This window comes from Podarcis liolepis (assembly GCF_965112155.1).
Source record: "Podarcis liolepis genome assembly, chromosome: 10".
Classification (NCBI taxonomy): domain Eukaryota; kingdom Metazoa; phylum Chordata; class Lepidosauria; order Squamata; family Lacertidae; genus Podarcis; species Podarcis liolepis.
Genome location: NC_139562.1, coordinates 46,321,325 through 46,343,087, shown reverse-complemented (window position 1 = coordinate 46,343,087; position 21,763 = coordinate 46,321,325). Strand labels below are relative to the sequence as shown.

General features: G+C 44.9%; 1 protein-coding gene across 2 annotated transcripts in view; it reads left to right on the top strand.

The window, feature by feature from the left end:
• The first annotated feature begins 4,644 nt into the window (after window positions 1–4,644).
• TBC1D30 (TBC1 domain family member 30) overlaps window positions 4,645–21,763 on the top strand; it is a 45,180-nt gene continuing 28,061 nt past the window's right edge. Inside the window, exons 1-2 of one of the 2 annotated variants that reach the window (XM_083463434.1) lie at window positions 4,645–5,082; window positions 9,942–10,106. In XM_083463434.1, coding sequence (XP_083319560.1) covers window positions 4,740–5,082; window positions 9,942–10,106 — 508 coding nt within the window. In that variant the 5' untranslated portion in view covers window positions 4,645–4,739. The remainder of the gene's footprint in view (window positions 5,083–9,941; window positions 10,107–21,763) is intronic. The other variant, XM_083463435.1, reaches the window with a different exon arrangement.

Genomic DNA, 21,763 nt, shown 5'->3' with positions numbered 1-21,763 from the left:
AGGCCACAAGCCCCGCCCACTGGCCATTTGCTGCTCCCGCCTCTTGGCCGCCGAGCTTGAGTCGCAGAATGGCAGAGCTGTTAAGGGACCCCTTGCAACGCTGGAAGCAAAAGTCTCTCTTTTTATATAAAATATACTAAATAAAATAAAATAAAATAAAAATCCTTCCAGTAGCACCTTAGAGACCAACTAAGTTAGTTATTGGTATGAGCTTTCGCACACTTCTTCAGATACCTTCTTTCTATATATACAGTATACAGAGCTGGATAAATGGCAGCTATGTGAAGATAGGGACGCGGGTGGCGCTGTGGGTAAAACCTCAGCGCCTAGGACTTGCCGATCGCATGGTTGGCGGTTCGAATCCCCGCGGCGGGGTGCGCTCCCGCTCCTCGGTCCCAGCGCCTGCCAACGTAGCAGTTCGAAAGCACCCCCGGGTGCAAGTAGATAAATAGGGACCGCTTACCAGCGGGGAGGTAAACGGCGTTTCCGTGTGCGGCTCTGGCTCGCCAGAGTAGTTTCATCATGCTGGCCATGTGACCCGGAAGTGTCTGCGGACAGCGCTGGCTCCCGGCCTCTAGAGTGAGATGAGCGCACAACCCTAGAGTCTGTCAAGACTGGCCCGTACGGGCAGGGGTACCTTTACCTTTATGTCGGTGGTTCAAATCCCTGTGATGGGGTGAGCTCCCGTTGCTCGGTCCCTGCTCCTGCCAACCTAGCAGTTCGAAAGCACGTCACAGTGCAAGTAGATAAATAGGTACTGCTCCGGTGGGAATCTAAACGGCGTTTCCATGCGCTGCTCTGGTTCGCCAGAAGCGGCTTAGTCATGATGGCCACATGACCCAGAAGCTGCACACCGGCTCCCTCGACCAATAAAGCGAGATGAGCACCGCAACCCCAGAGTCAACCACGTCTGGACCTAATGGTCAGGGGTACCTATGTGAAGATTAAAAAATATGTCCCCCCCCCGTGACTACAAAAGCATCATTGCTGATTTCCAACAGTGCAATCCTATGGATGACTACACAGAAATAAGCGCTACTTACTTAAGCGGGGCTTTGGAGGTTGCTTCTGAGTAGACAGGGTTGGCTGTTGGTCATTACTGCTAGCATTGAGAGATAGGCCCGAAACAACACTTTGAAAGCAGCACTGTGCACGGCTTACTAGAATAAGGCTAAATGAAAAAGACAGGAATGGTTCAAAAAGGTAAACACTGCGAACAGCTGCCTGCAGTGTTTCTGCTCATTTGGTGCATTTAGGGCAGCCATTTTGTCACACATAAACAGCACAATTATCTCTGACAGTCAGAAAGCTTAGCCAACACTTAATTTATTGTGCTCAGACTTGGCTGGAAGCCCCAGCTTCTGATCTTGACATTGCCCAAGCAATCCTTAAAATGTGCAGTGCTGGCTGTGGTTGAAGTGAAGTTGTCTGAAGATGTTGAGGCGCCCTCTGCTGACTGAAGAGTCAGCAGCAAAATAAGATTTGGGAGGCTGCCAAGGTGAGACAAGCTGTTATCCTAAACACATTTTCTAGGGAGGGAGCTCTAGACATTGCTTACTTTGGATATGGTAGGACTTGCTTCAAAATAATTGTGCCACACATACCGGAAGGGGTGACACAGGAGAGGATTATCAAATTATGACCTGTGTGGAGAAAGTGGGTGGAACTAATTTTTCTCTCCCTTTAATACAAGGGTCAGAAACTACTGTAGATCCAGCCAAAAGGCTGAATACAGAACTGGCCTGTTCTCTATGGGGCACTTTGACACTTCAGCATTACACCTAGTGTGCTCCTGATTCTCCCTTTCCAGTTGCAGCAACTCAGCACTTTCTGAATGTGGCAACAGAAAAGGTGCCGATTCAAAAAGCACTGGATTCTGCCAGAGGCTGCAAAGGAAAACTCAAGAGCACACCTAGAACATGATCTTAGTTCTTCCTTTTCAACTTGATGCTGCAGTTCAAGCTGCAGTCATATGATGGTCACATGGACATAGTTTGAACCAAATCATGCCGCAGACCAAGTGTACCGGCTCGATGGGTCTAATTTGGGTCAAAGGCTCACCTCCACTGCTATTATGCCAGAACTTGGGGCCACCCAATAAAACAGTATTGGAGGATTCAGGATAAAAAAAAGAGAGAGACTTTTTAACACAGTACATAATTTATGGAATTTGTTGCTACAAGGCAAGCCAATAGCCACCAACTTAAAATGGTATTCGCCAAATCCATGGAGAATAAGGTAATCAATACAATACAAATCTTTATTAGATAGCATATAATTAATCAATAGCTTTTACTCACGACTGAATCTTCAGGTTCAGAGATAGCACTGAGCAACAGAGCTGTTGCCTTCAGTTCCTGTTTGTGGGATCCCAGAGGAACTGGTTAGCCTGGACAAGGTGAAACATTTGTCTAATCCAGCAGGGCTCTCCCTATGTTTATTAGTGTCATCCAGCTTGGCAAGGAAGGCTATTAATACTCCTATGATGACGGAACTGAGGTCAAAAGAGATAACTTCAGTGTCACATGTGAATTAAGGATGGCAGGACATTTTAGCAGAAATCTGCCTTAATAACTGGCCCATACTCCCAAAAGAAACACAGTTGAGATTCTTTGGGAATGGTCATGCAGGACAATATTCACCAGGCATAGCTTAAAAAAAATAAAATCAGTACAGCATTGTGATGGAGGAGCTGTGCTTGTGAAACTTCAGCATCACTGTTAACTTTTGAGAATGACAGCCTTACTCATCAGATACATGAACTATTATTGTCAGTTAGCATACTAATAATAAACAGTGATAGTAGAAGTCTAACCATATTTACTCAGAACTAAGTCCTATTCAATTCAACGGGGTTCCCAAGGAAGTGGAGTTAGGATTGCAGCCTCTCACACACACACTTTTGGCAATTTTGCCACTGCTGTTTTCTGATCCTGTTTTGATGGGACAGCTTTTAACTTTTTAACTGAGACAGTTCTATGAGACAAACACCATGACCATTCATACCAGCAGGAAGGAGCAGTAACACGATCATCCTGGGTTTTGCTGTACTAATTTGCTAATATTTCCAGGGATGCCAACTTGAATAAAATATGGGGGCGGTCAGGTAAGCCCCATCCCAAATAATTGATCACAAGGCACACACGCAGACTTTGAATGGCAATGCCCAAAAACTTGGAGGGGGGGAGCCCAGCCCTCTCAAATATTTTATTGGGTGGGACTTCGGCTCCTTGGATTTGGCTCCTATGCTTTGCTCTAAATTCCAGAAGAAAGATGGAGGCAGGCAACGATGACCTCCAGCTGTGTTGCAGTTGGACCCCTCACCTCCCTGCGACCACCTGTCATCACCTGTATCTTGTGGGAAGGATCCGGGCGGATGCTTTCCTAGTCAGTCCAAACTCTTTATTGCACTTTCTTTCCTATAATTTTTATTAAATTTTCTGTTTCACATTTTAGAATATTCATTTAAACAACCTTAAAATATCAACGACTCCCCTTCTCCTCTTTCCATGGTTCATTTTGCATAGCATAAATCCCTGCATATTTTACATAAACTAAACCATTTAGTATTCCATTATTACATCCACCAAAACTTATTTACACTGTTGAATTTATCTTAATGTTGCCAACGTTTTCAGATGTACACAATTTCCCCCATATATTCAATAAACGTTTTCCTATCTTCTTTAAGGGATGCGGGTGGTGCTGTGGGTTAAAACCACAGATCGTAGGGCTTGCTAATCAGAAGGTCGGTGGTTCGAATCCCCACGACGGGGTGAGCTCCTGTTGCTTGGTCCCTGGTCCTGTCAACCTAGCAGTTCGAAAGCATGCCAGTGCAAGTAGATAAATAGGTACCTCTCCAGCGGGAAGGTAAACAGTGTTTCTGTGTGCTGCTCTGGTTCGCCAGAAGCAGCTTAGTTATGCTGGCCACATGACCCGGAAGCTGTACGCCGGCTCCCTTGGCCAATAAAGCAAGATGAGTGCCGCAACCCCAGAGTCGGCCATGACTGGACATAATGGTCAGGGGTCCCTTTACCCTTTACCTTACCTTCTCTAAATGTATGTTCTCGTTCTCTTATTCTGTGTTAAGTCTGCAGTCTGGAAGCTGTGCATATTCCATCTGCTTAAGTTGCCATTCTTTGCTCGATTTCCATTTTGGGGCTAACAAAACAGAGGCCGCAGTGTACAGTAGTGGCATATATAAATAACCTTTATTGCGCTTTCAAAACACGTGCTTGAACCTGACTTTCAGCCACCTTGGTAGGATTTTGACCCTGAATGCTGGGATGCCAACACTGGCGACCCAACAAGAAACACAACCACAAAAACGGACTGGAACCCTAAACTGACAAAACCAAACTCGACGACCACTTCCTCCTTAAGCCATTTCTTTCTCTGGGAAGTTCGCGCCAGAGCGGTGACTTGGGGAGACCCCATTGGCTGGCGGCGGCGGCAGGTGCACCGCGCGGGCGAGCTCGGAAGCCACAGACCCGCAGCGCGCAACAGGACGGCGCGTTCCATTCTCCAGGGGACACCGACGAATGTGACCTGCGCAAAGCCTCCTTTGCAAAAGAGAGTTTCTTTTTCCCCTCCTCTTCCCTCCACCCCCCTCGCCTCGAGGACAATGGGCCAGACCCGGAACTCTGGCCCTGGGATTTGCCACAGGGCGCGCGCCACCCTCAGTCGCCTGGCAGAGGCGCGAGTCAGCGCAGCGAGGCTGCTCCTGCCTGGGCGAGGGAATGGAGCTCGCCGAGGTGGACCTGGGCGACCCCGGGGAGCAACCGGGCCGGGACAGGGTGTGCAGCAGCGCGGACAGCCCGGCGGAGGAGGAAGAAGAAGGGGAGGAAAGCGAGGAGGCGCTGTCGCGCAGCCGCGCCTCGTCGCTGGTGAACGGCCTCCTGACCGAGCTGTACAGCGTGGGGCGCGCCCGCCATCGCGACAGCGTGGACAGCTCCACCGAGGCGTCCGCCGGCTCCGACGCCTTCCCCGGCGGCAGGGGCAGCAGCGCCGAGTCCCGCTTCCTGCAGGAGCTGCGGCGAAGGCCCGGCCGGCGGCACCAGAGGACGTACCTGGCGCAGAAAGGTAAAAGGGTCGGGCAAGGATGGACCCTTCCGGGGGGGGGAGGTTCCCACCGCCGGAGAAGGAGTTTCCTGCTTCTTCCTCCTGGCAGGCAGAAAGTCAACAGGTGAAGATGTCCTGCTCTGCATCTCCGTGGTGCGGGCGGGGAATGCTGCAATGCACCGGTCGGCTTTCTTTTTATTTGTATTTATTTCTGTTTATTTCACTGCCAAGAAAGTGAAAAGAGTTGGCAAAGTTGTCCTTGCAGGATGACTTTGTTACTCATATATTCCAAGCAGTGCCATTTTTCTAGAAAAAATGCACGATCTTCTCCCTTGTTCTCTTGGAATGGCAGTGGCGCCCACCTGAAAGGTGCCGGAGCTCCTGTCAGCTCCAGCTGAAAAAAAAAGCCTTGATTAAGATATACTGGGCTCTGAGTGTGCACCTGTTGCATTCATCCCCATCCCTCTTCTTCAACTGAATTAGGACTTTGCTGCTCAAGACTTCCCTCTCTTCCTATTTGTCCTTAGGATTTTTCAGACTGTGTCTCAGATCTGCTTCCATGGCCCGATTTTTAAAATCCTGTTTACTTTCAGCTAAGCAAACAATCTTCTTTCTTCTTTTCCTTACTCATCATTCTTTTGGAGCCCTTTTTCATGTTTGCTTTCCCCTAAAAACAACACTAGTGGGTGCACATTTCACAAACTTACCTTCCATGCAGGTTTATGACAGATTGTTAGCGGAAAAGGATACTCCCAGCTCATGTTTCCTGCTGCCTTTTCCAAGTCTTGCTGAAGTTATGCTGTTGTTGTATACTAAAACTGGGACCTAAATTTACGCTGCAGCCACTTTAGCTACTGTACATTCAATCAAGGATGACCACAGAATAGCCATGGATGATGAAGAAAGCAAAATAAGGGAAGTCGTAGTCAAAAAAGAACAGGGAGGAATCAACCTATCAATTGCTTTTCTTAATGTCCTGAATACTGATGTTAAGTAAACATTTACCAGCAGAGATGATCTTACGCCTTGACTGTAAATGGCTATGACATCCTTGCTTGCAATTTTGGCATGGGTTGTTAAACTGAAACTTTTATAGCTCTTTGTGTTCATCTTAGGTGTTTAGATGTTAATACTAGGTGTATAGCATCACATTTTTCTTACCTCAACAGGTTACATATGTCTCTGTTTCTCTGTCATCTCATACCCTCACCTTCTCTGTTTATACCTCTTATAGTCCCGCATAAGCTCCCTAAGGAAGATTCCCAGCTTCTGTTTTTCAGCAGGGCAAAGTAGATCTATACTTAATCAGCAACAAACTTGGTGCTTTTGTTCAGCTAGAGAAGCTAATACGCTAAAACAGTTTACAGAGATTGCTAATACAAATTTATGCTGACCTAATACTCTAAAAAAAGGGATGCGGGTGGCACTGTGGGTTAAACCACAGAGCCTAGGAATTGCCAATCAGAATGTCGGTGGTTCGAATCCCCGTGATGGGATGAGCTCCCGTTGCTCGGTCCCTGCTCCTGCCAACCTAGCAGTTCGAAAGCACGTCAGAGTGCAAGTAGATAAATAGGTACCACTCCAGTGGGAAGGTAAACGGCATTTCTGTGCGCTGCTCTGGTTCGCCAGAAGTGGCTTAGTTATGCTGGCCACATGACCCGGAAGCTGTATGCTGGCTCCCTCGGCCAATAAAACGAGATGAGTGCTGCAACCCCAGAGTCGGCCATGACTGGACCTAATGGTCAGGAGTCCCTTTACCTTTAACAATCAAGGTGACCCAACAAGCCATACTTTGAGAGCAAACTCTGCTTTGTGTAAGGATCGGTAGTGCAGCAGACTGGACCTAATGGTCAGGGGTCCCTTTACCTTTTTAATACTCTAAAGTAGATAGTTCTAGGAAGGGGTAACACCTGTTTCCTCTGCAACAGCAATTAAACAGGCCAATATGGTTTTCATAATTGTTTCCTAATTCGGCTAGGTTCTGAGTAAGATGTTATGATGTACCATCTCTTTTGCTTTGGTCCCAAAGCACTAACTGTTTGTGGACAGTTAGCCATAGCTTCTGTTGTGCCGTTCCATCACTCTGAGGGGAGGGATTGAGAGAAGGGCTCAAGCCTGTCTTGGGCCTTTGCACTAGGATTCCTAATTTAAGGCTTGGGAGCCCCCAACAGTCTCCATGGGGCATCTGAACCTGGCTCGTTTGCTCATGGGCTCAGATAGTTATACTGTGTGGTGTTAATAATGCCAAGGTTACGAATTCAATTGCTGTGAGAGCCATACAATTTTTAAAAGAAGGCTACTCTTTCAACAAGGGACATGGGTGGCGCTGTGGGTTAAACCACAGAGCCTAGGGCTTGCCGATCAGAAGGTCAGCGGTTCGAATCCCCGCGACGGGGTGAGCTCCCGTTGCTCAGTCCCTGCTCCTGCCAACCTAGCAGTTCGAAAGCACGTCAAAGTGCAAGTAGATAAATAGGTACCGCTCTGGCGGGAAGGTAAACGGCGTTTCCGTGCACTGCTCTTTACCTTTACTCTTTCAATAGTAGTGGTCCAAGCTGAAAATGTGGCCTTTTAAAAGATACCTGTGCAGCAAGGCCAGGAGACCAGGATTGCCTTGGAGAGATGCTGCCAGTCAGAGTGGACAGTACTGGGTTGGGTAGAGACACAATCTGCCTCATATGCTGATATGACGCTGCCTCTGAGTAAGATCATATGTCACTTTAGCCTAGTATTGCCTACTCTGATCTGTTAATAGCTTTATTATGGACAGTAGCTTCCTAAAATCATATTTATTTTCTTGTCCTGCGTGTGCATACCTATAACAGGAATTAATAGATGTTTTGTCCTGATTACTGGTGATGTGTGGCACTCCTGGTTCATTTGTAGGCCCCTTAGAAAATACTGCCATGATAAGAGTTAATAACTAATGTGATCTACCAGCTACTATGACAACTAAATGTTGATCTGTTGAACTAATTTTATTTTAAAAATAAAAATTTTATTGGTCAAAGTAACATCTTTCTGCAACATGCCAAACTCTGATCCACAGATTCTCAGCTTGCCTGCTTTTCCCTTCTCTCCACATAAGTAGCTAGTGATCTACCTTTCCACTTGCTTAAAGCTTTCATCTCTTCCCTCCCTGCCTTGTCTTCATTTTAGGTACTGTATTTTTAGATTTGTAAGTCTATCTATCAACCTTTCATAACCTGCTCATGGAGCCTTTTAAGCCGGAAAGAGTGGGATTCTAATATTCGATGGCTTTGTGTTCTCAGCCTGCTGTATTTACAATATGGGCAGCATAATGGTGACCTACCTTATAGGCTCAACTGACCTACCTTATAGGCTCAACCTTATAGGCTCAACTCAACCGAGACAGCCTGTGTGAAACACTTTGAACACTGAAAAAGCATTATATAAATATTATGATCATTCTCTCAGTGGGTGTGTTCAACCAAGTTTTCCCATAGCACCTGAAATTCTACCTCTGGTTTTCTTTCTCTGGTCATCAGCACCAGTTGCGTAGGATGAGTACTCTTTTTAATAAGTCCCCTGTCATTACATTGAAAGTTATCCCAGTACTGAATTTTTAAAGGGCCATTTCAGTGAGGTCCACACTACAATGTCTGTTAACATCACAATACAGTTCCTACGTTCTGCATGCAGATAACATCCCTGTTGAATGCCATTCTCCCTGTTCTCTGCTGCGTTCTTTCTCAAAGGGTTGTCCACTGTTACTGATTACAGATATAACCTTCTTTATTTGTTTTAGCTAATTTCATGAATGGCAAGCAGCTGTTAACTTCAATGCTGATTTCTTTTACCTGCTTTTGCCCACTAGAGGGTGCACGCTGTGTAAATAAAATTGCTGTTTTAAAGATTACAATTTTCTTTGCAGGTGAATTTATGTTCAAAGATCTCTAAACAATCTAAGAAGCTAAGTTACCAGCAAACCATATATATTAAATATTTGCAGCTAATGAAAAATAGAGTATGGGCTTTTTACAAAGTCCTTATGATGCCAAACGAACTTGCCATGGGGAAAGAATAGGAAATGAAATATGCATGTATGTATTACATTTATATCCCATCTTTCCCCTAAGGAGCTCAGTGTGATTTACATGGTTCTTCTTCCTCCCAATTTTATACACACAACAACCCTGTGAGATAGGTTAGACTGAGAGTGAATGACTGGCTCAAGGTGAGCTTCATGGCTGAGTGAGGATTTGAATTTTGGTTTCCCAGGTCTTAATCTAACACTGTAAATGCTACACCAAACTGGCTTACTTGAGTCAAATGTTGCCAATAGCTAAATGCTTCTGAAGGAGATACTTATAGTATACTAAGGAGCCTGAAAAAAATTAGTAAAATAATGGTAATAATTTGGAAAACATGTTCTCAGGTTCATGGGTATATAAAACTGCAGATGAAATTCTCACGCAGTTGTGATTATTGTCTCTTAATAATTCAATTATTTTACTGATTTTTGTTGCTTTAATTTGTGGATTTACTGCTATATATATTACCTTGGGCAAAGTATTGACCTAATAATAAATAACTTGTTATCCATCATTTACTGTACTGTAAACTTCTTAAGGTGTAACACAACATGAACTCTTTGAGTGTATGCATTTATAGCAGTGGTGAGGGAAATTTTGCGCCTCCTGATATTGCTGTACTCCAGCAGCCATCTTCCCTGATAATTGGGCGCACAGGCTGAGGCTGATGGGAATTTGACTCCAAAAAAGGGCCACGACTTTCCACCCCCAGTTTACAGGATAAGAACCTTTAGGGGCGAAACCCCTGGTGCTTTCCATAGGGGAAAATGTGTTCTCAAGTCACAGGTTTCACCCAGCAGGCTAATTCTATTCTCTGTTTGTTGACAGATACCAATGAGTTGACAACCATAATACGCGAGCTGAATTACAGAATTTGTGTTCAGTCAGCAAAATTGCTTCGCCTTCTGAAACAAAAGGACAGGCTTTTGCACAAAGTGCAGAAGAACTGTGATATTGTAACAGCCTGTTTGCAAGCAGTTTCCCAGAAGCGGCGTAAGTACCCTTGTGTGTTTGTGTGTTGTCATCTAGGTGCTCTGTAAGCTTATTTTGAAATGCCATTTTACTGTTCTACTGTTGAAAATGCTGTTTAGTACAGGGGAAAAAATATTTTTGGTTTCTATAAACATATATATAAGGGAAGGAGACAGGCAAGTGCTGTTCTGAGATGAAGGTTTCTTCTATTTGTTTTTGCAGGCTCTGTAGTGTACAGTGGTGCCTCGCAAGACGAAAATAATTCATTCCACGAGTCTTTTTGTCTTGCGAAGCACGGTCCGTCGCAACTGCGCCTCTTCAAGCGGCTTTAAGAAAAAAGCGCAAGACGTTTTCGTCTTGCGAAGCAAGCCCATAGGGAAATTCGTCTAGCGAAGCAACGCAAAACCAAAAAACCCTTTTGTCTAGCGAGTTTTTTGTCTTGCAAGGCATTCGTCTTGCGGGGCACCACTGTATTGTTTATAAAGGAACCAATACTTGAACAGGAGGTTTTTTCATTTTCAGCTTTTAAAAAGGAATTTTAAAATTTAGGTCAGATTCTTATACTTGAGGACTTCTTAGGTCTGCATCCAAACCATACTTACTAGGAAGTAAACCCACTGAACATAATGAGACATGCTTCCAAGTTAACACGCATAGGAGTACAGAGGTCAGCAATTTTTTTCAGCAGGGGGCTGGTCCACCGTCTCTCAGACCATGTGGTGGGCTGGACTATATTTTTTTATATATAACCCAGAGATGCATTTTAAATAAAAGGACACATTCTACTCATGTAAAAACACTCTGATTCGTGGACTGTCTGTGGGCTGGATTTAGAAGGCGATTGGGCTACCCAAGGAGTAGATTATAAGTTTTATTTTTTTTAAAGACATTTTGGCCCTCCCTTTCAAGATATAATTCTCAAGACAGCTTGTGACATAATAGAAAAACCATGAATGATAAAAGAATGTAAACCAACTATATAAAACAACAAATTCAGCAATACCAATATTTTCACGAGCCTTTTAAAGTTTTTAACATTAATAGCCTAGGAAAGAAAAATATTAGCTTTGGTATAAAAAAAAAAAAAGGAGGTATGCATTTAAAGGAGACACAGTCCAGTCATAAAATGAATTTCATGTATAAGGTGAAATTCAGTAATGGTGAACCTCTCTTTGTCCCAGTGACATGCTGGCAAAGAGTTCAGGCTGTGCTTCAAAATCAGCAGGACAGAAATGATTTAATTGTGGCTATGTAGATTGTGCCCACACATAGTTCTGAGAGTTTCAGACATACGGCACCAAACTTTAAAAGGCCTGAAGTACAACCATCTGACCTCAATTACACAATTCCCTTATAAAAACTGAAAATGCAAAACCTCCTGTGCATTTGTCTTATGAATTCACGTACCATTTGGTGGGCCTCACAAAGCCACAAAGCAGTTTACAGAAGATCAGTAAACCTCAGACATGTTACAGTAAGGCAGAAAAGACAAAAGGAGGACGTTCTTTTGCTTCTGTTTCCTTCATAGCAAAATGGTTCTTCAGAAACTCCTGTAGTGGCAGTTTAGGGAAGGAGGGATTGCCACTGGGAGCCACAGCTAGTATGCACACTTAATTAGCCTTTTTACATGTTTTAATTGAGTGGTATTGTGCATAAAATGTATCACAGGTTGTTCTTCAGAATTTTTCTAAAGCTAACTTTTTTTTGTCTTGTATCTTTTTTTTATTAACATGCAGCATGGCAGTTTGTTATATTCAGGTACAGTACATGAAATGGCATGAACACTGCACTAAAATGAGCTTTTACATGCATGCATTACAAGGGACTTGTCTTGTTTTGATGTATGCATCTTCATGTTCTGTCTCTCTGAGTGGAGAGCCAGACGAAGTTTTCTACATCCGAGTAAAGTAGCTGCTTAGAATCACGTGCAACATTCTCTCCCACTCAGGAAATGTTTTATGGGAAGGTGGTTCTGGCAGCTAAGTTAACACACCATGCACTGTTGCACAATGCACACATGCACTGTTGGGTCAAGGGAAGCAAGCCCACTTGTTCCATGGGTCTGCCTTTTCTCCATATAATAAAGACACTGTGAAATGCTGCTGCTGGGGCTTTGAAGCTTGTGGCAGCTGTGTTCACTCTATCCTTCTGTATTCCTATGACAGTAAGGATGAGGAGAAACTGCTTCTGCTAGGCTGCTATATCCAGGGATCTGCAGAAATATCAGTGGGACTTCTGTGTCTTCTCTCGTTTGTCCATAAGCCGGAAGCCATTGAGGCTGCTTTATCCCAGGATCTCACAGAAGCAAGTAGCCTCATGGCATCAGTAACAACTACCATGGCATAGCCTGACCCCTAAGTCCACCTGCTTCCACTATTGTGATACTATTGGGTTCTCAGACCTCTTAGGACTGGCAACCACAGGCTTCATTTAACTGGCTGATGACAGATTGATGGGCAGGTGTTTTCAGTCTGAGAGCTAGATTCCATCAGGTCAACCAGTGGTGGTGGTAGTGGGCTGGAGGAAAGGGTGGAGCGGCTGATGCAACTCTTAACTTTTGTACAGTGGGCTACCTTCCACCCATGCAAAAGTCGGAGGTTTCTGCAGAATTGTAGAGATTCATCCATTTCTGCGGCTTCCATCCCTATACTAGAAGACTGAAGGAGTGACAGTGAAGATGAACTGGTCAGCAGTATTAACAAGACTGATGAAATGTTTCCCAGCTCTTAATGTACTTTCCCAGCTCTTAATGTACTTTCCAAGGTGGAGGGAAACCTTTCTCTATTTGAGCAGAAGAGACCCTGATAGTGTGACATTGTGCAATAGGTACAAAATGGCCACCTGGTATACTTGGTCTCTGGTGTATTTGTTAATGATTTGTGGAGCGAGTCAATTATGGACATTATATGCAAGTCGGTCATGACCTTTTGGCAGGCCTTCAGTGTCACTGTACTGAACAGGTTTGCTAGCCCCTTGTTCAAGGGATTTCTGTGCCGGTGCCGAAGAGGTTGACAAAGCAGTACCTTGGACAATGTGACCTTAACCTTGAAACTGGAGTTATAAAGTCTGTCTAGAACCCAGAGAGCTAGTATAGTATTCTTGGCTGGATGTGCAAGAGGGCTTGGATGTTTTGTTTTGAACGCTAGCTCTCCCTTTCCTGACCCATTCCATCATTTAAAATTCACAAGCAGTTTGTATGAAAAACTAATTATGCTTTCTTTGGCTCCTTCCCTCGCCTTTGAAGTAGATCCAGTGGTTCAAACATCTCCTGTTGCTTGCATATTACTTACAGTGGCTGGCTTTTATGACTTGCCACCCAACAGCTTGAACATTAAATTGGAGACAGTAGCTTTCTTTTCACAAATTTGGTTATGCGTTCTTTGTGTGTGGGCGAAACGAAGATTCCTACCCCTCCTACACAAATTCTGTAACTCGTACTCAGTTCATGTCACATTCTCCATCGTTCACAGCATGACCTAAATGGGAAGAAAAATATTTGAAAGACTGGTGGATCAAATGCATTAATTAAAAAATGCAGCACGAAGTGTGTATTTTTAGACATGACAGCACCAAGACTGCTAGGAATTAGACAATCTGTTCTGTTTGAACTGGAACAATTTTGCTGTGATAGTTTTTGCCTCCTGCGATAAAGTTGCAGTATTGCTGTATTTCCTTGATATGAGGCAGGGCTTTGGAGACAAAATATATTTTTATTTATTTTATTTAACAATATGAATATGCCACTTAATCATCAAAAACTCTTAAGCTCTGATAAAAGGCTATTTTCATACCTAATTGTGGTTCACAGGGGAATTTCTGGGCAGAGAGGTCATAATTGGAGAGGGAAGGGCTAATCCTCTACCCCAGGTCAGGAAAATGCCCTCCTCTCACAATGAGGCTTGGGGAACAACTTATTTCCTCCCATCAAGCCCAATAGCTGTTTCAACCATAGAGCTGCATTCCCTCTTGACAAATTCTCCAGGGGCAAGAATCTGTCAGCGATGGTGACCAAAGCAGGCATGATCAGCCACACAAATGTATCCATGAACTGCACGCTGTGATAGTAGAAAGCACTTCCATTTCTGCAAGGCAGCCAACCCCATTTTCTGTCATCCTCCCCAGCCGTTACAGTCCTGTACGCCATACTCCAGATGTGGGGAACCTCTGACCGGCATGCCATTGTTGGCCCATAAGTTGCTACAGTTCCTGAAACTTTGATTTTCAGCACTAAGGACATGAAATGTACTTTGCAGAGATGGAAAGCAACTTGCACAGTTCTTATATTAGATCTCATTATATCTTTTTCATGGACAGCACATAACACTGTTTCGTTTATTAGACTTGGGTAGTAAACCTTTATTGCATCTGACATAGCTGTCTGGACTGATTACGCTAGTCAATAGCATGCTAAAGTGCAGTTTTATATGAGCTGTTAAGCAAATAATTATATTTAGGGAAGAGGGGGGAGGGAATCTTTCAAAGGTGCGATTAATAATGCATTGCATACTTTGCAGATAATGTGTTAAAACAATTTGCAAATAGGATATGTGGAAATAGAGATGATTTCTCCCCACCCTCCCGCATACTATGCTCCTTCCCTGCCTCTGTTGAGTAGTTTTTCCTGAAAACAACCTGGATCTAATTGCTTAGAATAGCTTTTGAAAGCTAGTCAAAATACATTTCCTTTAACTAACTTAAGTTCCTGGGTTTCAGGGTAACAGAGCACTATTCAGGGTACGCACCCAAGGGTGGTGCATACAACTTGAGAAGTAAACTGTCCAAACGACTGCTGGTCAACAAGTACCGTATTTTTTCGCTCTATAAGACGCACCGGACCACAAGACGCACCTAGTTTTTGGAGGAGGAAAACAAGAAAAAATAATTCAGAATCTCAGAAGCCAGAACAACAAGAGGAATTGCTGCGCAGCGAAAGCAGCAATCCCTCTTGCTGTTCTGGCTTCTGGGATAGCTGCGCAGCCTGCATTCGCTCCATAAGACGCACACACATTTCCCCTTACTTTTTGGGAGGGAAAAAGTGAGTCTTATAGAGCAAAAAATATGGTAATTCTTAGGCCTGGTTTACGTGTTATGATTGCTGTTGTGTAGAACAAGCTTTTCACTGCTGTACGCACGGTGAGCTGTTCATGCGCCACAGCTTACACAAAGTTTTGACTCTTTACACTGTTGCAAGGAGCAATTTAAGTGTTGTCTACATGGCGCCCATCCTGTGTAGATGGGCATTTTGTTTGTGGAGAGCAGAGTGAGTGAAGCATATGGGAGGCGCATGATTAACAGCCAACTTCTGCAGGGACTAATGTTGTGCTGTGCTTAGAAATCGTCACACTTGGAAGCAGAAAGGGGGCTTAAAAATTATATTTTCTCCTTCGCATTTTATATCCTGCCTTTCCTTTGACATAGAAACTGAGGTGGCAAAGGTGTGGTTCCCTGGAGGCCACCCACCCCAGCCACTGATTAGATCCAAATGGTGGCTTAGCTTCAGCAAGATGGTGGCTTTGTGCACCTTCAGACCATACTCTGAGACCATATCCCTGTTATGATATAGAAGCAATGCGGCCGCGAGCTGGTAGCTTGAAAGCAAAACATAATGGGAATGTTGGGACTGTTCCGTGGGAAACAGAGGGACAGTCTATTCACAGTGCGAAGCACCGGAATTAGCTCAGAGTGTAATATGAGCTGTACAGGAAGTACAGGAGGAGTTTGTCTCTCGGCTGCTGGAGTTTGATGAGAGCAGACGTGTTTTCTGTAACGCTGCAAAGACAGAAATAAAGGCATGTAAATACGTTTCTGTCTATCTCTTTCCCCTGCCTGTGGAGGGGCAGGAAAAAGTGGTGTGTCCTTCTCACGCCGAGAAGGATCGCCGATCGCGACCTAGCCTGTATCCTGCCGGGAAATGCAGATAGGGAGGTCAACCGGAGATCAAGCCGGGTGCCTGGAGAGTGGCCAGTTTCTCCTGATAAAGGCTTGATTCCCAACAATCCCCACCAGCACTTCTAAAGAAACTTAGAATTATTCTATCCCTTTCCTTGCCCTAACAAGCTTACGTTCATAGTCTTTTGCTCTTGTTTGCTGCCCTGGGCTGCTTTGGGAGAGCAGTATAAAAATCTTATAAATAGGCCAATATGGACTCTAGAACATTTAATTTGATTAGGGGCTCTGATGCTGGGCCCAGTAAACCAAACATATCTTTAGGCTTGATGCAAATTTATATATAAATCTGGAAAGGTGGAGGAGACCTGCTGGCTATATTTATTATCTGAATATCTTCAATGTATGTTTTGAGGCTACAGTGGTACCTTGGGTTACATACGCTTCAGGTTACAGACTCCGCTAACCTAGAAATATTACCTCAGGTTAAGAACTTTGCTTCAGGATGAGAACGGAAATCGTGCTCCGGTGGTGCGGCAGCAGCAGGAGGCCCCATTAGCTAAAGTGGTGCTTCAGGTTAAGAAGAGTTTCAGGTTAAAAACGGACCTCCAGAACGAATTAAGTACTTAACCCGAGGTACCACTGTACATTTGATCAATGACATATTTTCATGAAAGCAATTTCCAGTACTTTTAATGGGTGGCTATGATAGCAATTTCTTTTTTATTTTGTACAGTTTTGGGGCTGGTTCAAAGACTTCTGTATAAAAACATGTAAAAGAAAGCAATCATTTATACTTGAGTTTCGGTCATCCTCTTATCAGAAGAATATATAGCCTTTGTAATAAAAATTAACAATGCACTTACATATGAATAACAATGAGTGGCTTTTCAAGGAACAATCCCAGTCAAAACAAAAGCCACAATTAACTATATTCTATGTACATTTTATTATGTGTACAGTTGATTTATTGTTCAACTTGGTGTGATAGGACCTTTTATTTAATCTCATACAATATGATAGCATCATAAACATCTTGCACTGGGAATCTTAGTTACTCATTTATTTTACAGGCTTGCAGAAAGTGTTGTGCCAGAGAATAAAGCTGCCTTGGTGCTCATGTGTTCTTTGTGTATGTAGGACAAAAAAGGGCAACCGTTTGCTGTACTTAATTACTACACCTGCTTTTTACCACGGGTAATGAATTGACTATCCTGAACAAGAAAAACAAATACTTGCTGTCGCTGAGGAATAGGGAGCAGTTGTGTTAATACAACAAAAAGCACCCACTACATTTCTGTTTCAAAGAGCCTAACTAAACCCTGTTAGAAAATGTAGCAATTAGCCAGTCTCTTTTGTTGTTGTTGTTGAAAGGTTGAAATGAATTGTGTTGCTCTTTTCAGGTTAGGAGTATCACCTTGATATGACTGACAGATCCAGTCTGGCATTCTGCAGCTTACGATGGTTATAATGAAAAAAAATGTTTTGAACCAGGGTGTGCAAATTGTTCAGTGTCAGCACACTGCATAGAAGAGAGGCTATGATGTATTCGGATAGGTAGCTACAGGCACCGCAAGATGTGGTGGTGATTCATTTGAATGTTCTTGTCCCCCTGCACCCATGACAGATAATGACTTACCAAGCAATAGAACATTTATCTTCAAACTTTGTCAGATCTGGAACACACTTTTATTATGTATGTATGTGGTGTGATGGCCACACCAGAAGTTCACCTTGGAGTTGTTGATTCACCATGTCAACCACCATCTCATGTGGTTTTCTGAATCCACATTAAGGAGTGCATAAACCACAGAGCCTAGGATTTGCGGATCAGAAGGTCAGCGGTTCGAATCCCCGCGACAGGGTGAGCTCCCGTTGCTCGGTCCCTGCTCCTGCCAACCTAGCAGTTTGAAAGCATGTCAAAGTGCAAGTAGATAAATAGGGACCACTCCGGCGGGAAGGTAAACGGCATTTCCGAGTGCTGCTCTGGTTCACCAGAAGTGGCTTAGTCATGCTGGCCACATGACCCGGAAAATGTCTGCGGACAAACGCCGGCTTCCTCGGCCTATAGAGCGAGATGAGCGAGCAACCCCCAGAGTCAGTCACGACTGGCCCTCTAATGGTCAGGGGTACCTTTACCTTTACAATACCAGCAACACATATTACAGGAAAAACTCGATGTAAGCTGTGTGAATTTGCTCCAGCGAGCTATACTAGATTGAAGAAATTAAACTTTCACGAAGCTTTATATTTTTATTCAGTTTGGTACAAAGCAATAATAAATGGTGTGTTTGTGTGTGTGGGGGTTATTTCCTCCCTTCCTCTTCTCCCCCTCCTTTTCCAATCAACATCCTTGTTAAGGAAAAACATTTCTCCAGGCATAGGCATATGTATGTCAGGTTTCTGTGTTATCAATAGAAAATGATATAAATGGATGCCATATTTCAGTAAAATTGCCTGAGTCCTGGGTGTTATCTAATGCATTTATATGTTTAATCAACATATCAGGGCTATTGTCCATACCTTTTTCCTCCACTGTAAGGTATAGATGGGCCAGACTTTTCCAGTTCTGTGCAATGAGTTGTCAGGCTGCTGTGAAGCAGGAATGTTGCAAGTTCTTTATGGTGGAAATCCCTCTGGTCCTTGGTAAATCCAACTGCGCTGAGCTTTGTATTGTTTCTGAAAGGAAAATAATGTACATATGCATATCAAACAGTGATGTGGGTATGCAGTGCAGCCCAAGGTTTCTTGCTTCAGCTCTGGCAGAAGTCTTGACCTTAAAGTGACTCTTGAATGTGTCCGACATTCCTTCAGTTATTACACGTTACTGCCGCAGATATAATTTAATATTGAAAATAGATGCCGATAGTGTTCACTAGCACAGAGGATGGACTCTTGAAAGAGGGAAAAGAGGGGGAGGTGCAGATGGAAAGGCCCTGGGAACTTTGAATTTCTCTTTTCTATAGATTTCGTTGGCATATAATACACGCAAAGCATCTTCTGCTATAACATATTCCATCCCATTGTGGCACATATGGTGTCTTCTGTGCAAAGGGGGTAACTGGAAACTGGAAGCGCCTCCCCCCCCCATTTCAATGTTTTTAAGGATGCTGCAAAGAAAAGCACAGCTCATCTTAATCAACAATGGGAGAGACACGTTGTCATAGGAGCCAATGCACACCATTTGAATGGCAATGCTCATTAGTTGGGGGGGGGCGGCTTCCTGATTATGTGGGTCAGGGCTCCCCTGCCCATATTTATTCAAGTTGGCACTCCTTGTTGTTGCTGTGCGTGCCTAAGCAGATGCCCACCACTCTTCTGCAGCTCCCTCAGGACAGGCTGTGCAAACCGGACGGATTGCAGCCTGCCTTAGTGTCGTCGTCAGCTTTATATATATACAGGGGCGCCGACTTATAAAAAATATTGGGGGGGCCCATACCGGGGTCCTGCCGCTGGTTCGCTCGGGTAGCCGGGAGAACGCAGTTCGAGGTGGCGGTGTTGGGGAGAGACCCTCGCTCAGGGCGCCACTAGACTTGGCGGCCAGCGGCCTATCTGGGGGGTTTTGGAGCGTATTTCGGCGGAGCGATTGGGGAGGAGGGGGCTTGTTGCCGGATTCTTCAGCTGAGCCGGAGATCCGCTGCTGGGGGTCCCTGGGCCGAGTTGTGAGCACGGCCTGCTGAAGGGAGATCCAGCCGATTGCGCGACGGGGACGGCCGGGGCTCTCCGGCTAGGGCGCGCGACTGGCTGGCTGGCGAGGGAGCAGGTGGGGAGGAGGCGGGGGTCCTCACTCTCTTAGGAAACGCGCCCGATTGCCACGAAGTCCGAAGGGTGCGTGTGTGGAATTAAAAAGCAAAAACGAGATACGGGCAGGGCAGGCAAAGAGTTTTCTGCAAGAGGATGGAGGGCAGGTTGAAGAGAAAATCACTCAGGATGAGACAGTCAAATCAGCCATGATAAAATGGGCTCAGGATATTGGGTATAACATCATGTTTGAGGACTGGGAAAGGTTATGGACCACCGGAATGAAATTCACGGCATGTAATGCCTTGAAGGAAAATATTATGAAAATGATTTATAGGTGGTACATGACCCCAGTCAAGCTTGCAAAAATATATCACCTGTCTGATAATAAATGTTGGAAATGTAAGGAGGCTGAAGGGACATTCTTTCACCTCTGGTGGACTTGTCCAAAAGTGAAGGCCTTCTGGGAAATGATCTATAATGAGTTAAAAAAGGTATTTAAGTATACCTTTCCCAAGAAACCAGAGGCCTTCCTCTTGGGCATTGTTGGCCAGAAAGTGTTAAAGAAGGATAGAACTTTCTTTATGTATGCAACTACAGCAGCAAGAATACTTATCGCAAAATATTGGAAGACACAAGATTTGCCCACACTGGAAGAGTGGCAGACGCAATTGATGGACTACATGGAACTGGCTGAAATGACTGGCAGAATCCGAGATTTGGGAGAAGAAACAACGGAAGAGGACTGGAAAAAATTTAAGGACTATTTACAAAAACAATATAAGTTGTATGAATGTTAAAAATTTACACGATTCGGAAACTATAGCTTCAGCAATTAGATTTGGGAAACAGGAAATTATATTTTAAGTAAGAAAAGGTCAAAATCTAAGGTAATACTATGTTTAATTTAAGATATAAGTAACTGATGAAAAGTATGTTAAATTTAGAGGTATAGTATTTGAAAAGTACAAAATAAGGTACGAAACAAGGTAATAATTTGCTGATATCTTTATTATAAAGAATGCAGGGTAAGGGAGATGCGAGGAAGTCCAGTTAGTTATATAAAAAATGTGTTGAATGGTTGGTTTTCTTTTCTTCTTTTTCTTTTTCTTGTTCTTTTACTTTTTTCTTCAGTGTATGTTTCTAACTTTGTATTTGAAAACTTAATAAAATATTTATAAAAAAAGAAGAAGAGAAAATCCTTTCGCTTTTCTGGGGCTCAGGGAAGTCTCAGAGCCGGAGGTTGGGGAAGGGACCCCCTTTGCTCTGCCCTCTTCTCCCGTCTTAGATTTGCATGGGGGTCCCCGCCCGAGCTTGCCTGGCCACCGGGCCACACAAGGGCCGCGCTCTACGCGGCGCACCTTGCTAGCCGCGCAGCTGTCCTCCGCGGCTGCGGAGCGGCCCTGCGCCGGTGCCCAGCCCCTCTGGGCGCCCGCTGCGCTGCCAATGACAAGCGGGCGACGTCGCGGGCGGGGAAGGCGTCGCTTTCTTTCCCGATCCTTCATCCTCCCAGTCTTCCAGCCCTTTTTTGGGTTGGAAGCTCGTCTCGTTCGCCCTTCTCCTTTCTTCACCCTGTGTGCAATTTTCCTCCCTCGTCTCCCTCCCCATTTCTCCTTCCTTCCTTCCTTCCTGACTGACGGGCTTGGGCTCGGGCTCAGGCTCGGGCTCCGGGTCGGGCTCAGGCTCAGGCTCGGGCTCCGGGTCGGGCTCGGGCTCCGGGTCGGGCTCGGGCAGCCACAGCGTCGGCGGTGTTGGCGATCGGCGGCGCGGGGGGATGGCCCTCCCGGGGGAGCCGGCGCTGCTCAATGGGGTTGCAGGGGAGACAGGCCGGCCGCCCCCCTCCCCCGGCCCGGCGCCCCCCCGCCGCACCGGTGCCCGTTATTGAGCTGGGGCGCCCTATAAAAGCCGCGGACGCGCCCACCGCCGCCCGAGATTATTGGGGGGGCTGAGCCCCCCCAAACGAATTTTTGAGGGGGCTCGGGCCCCCTCAAGCCCCATGAAGTCGGCGCCTATGTATATATATATATATATTTAAAGACGCTGTATAGATG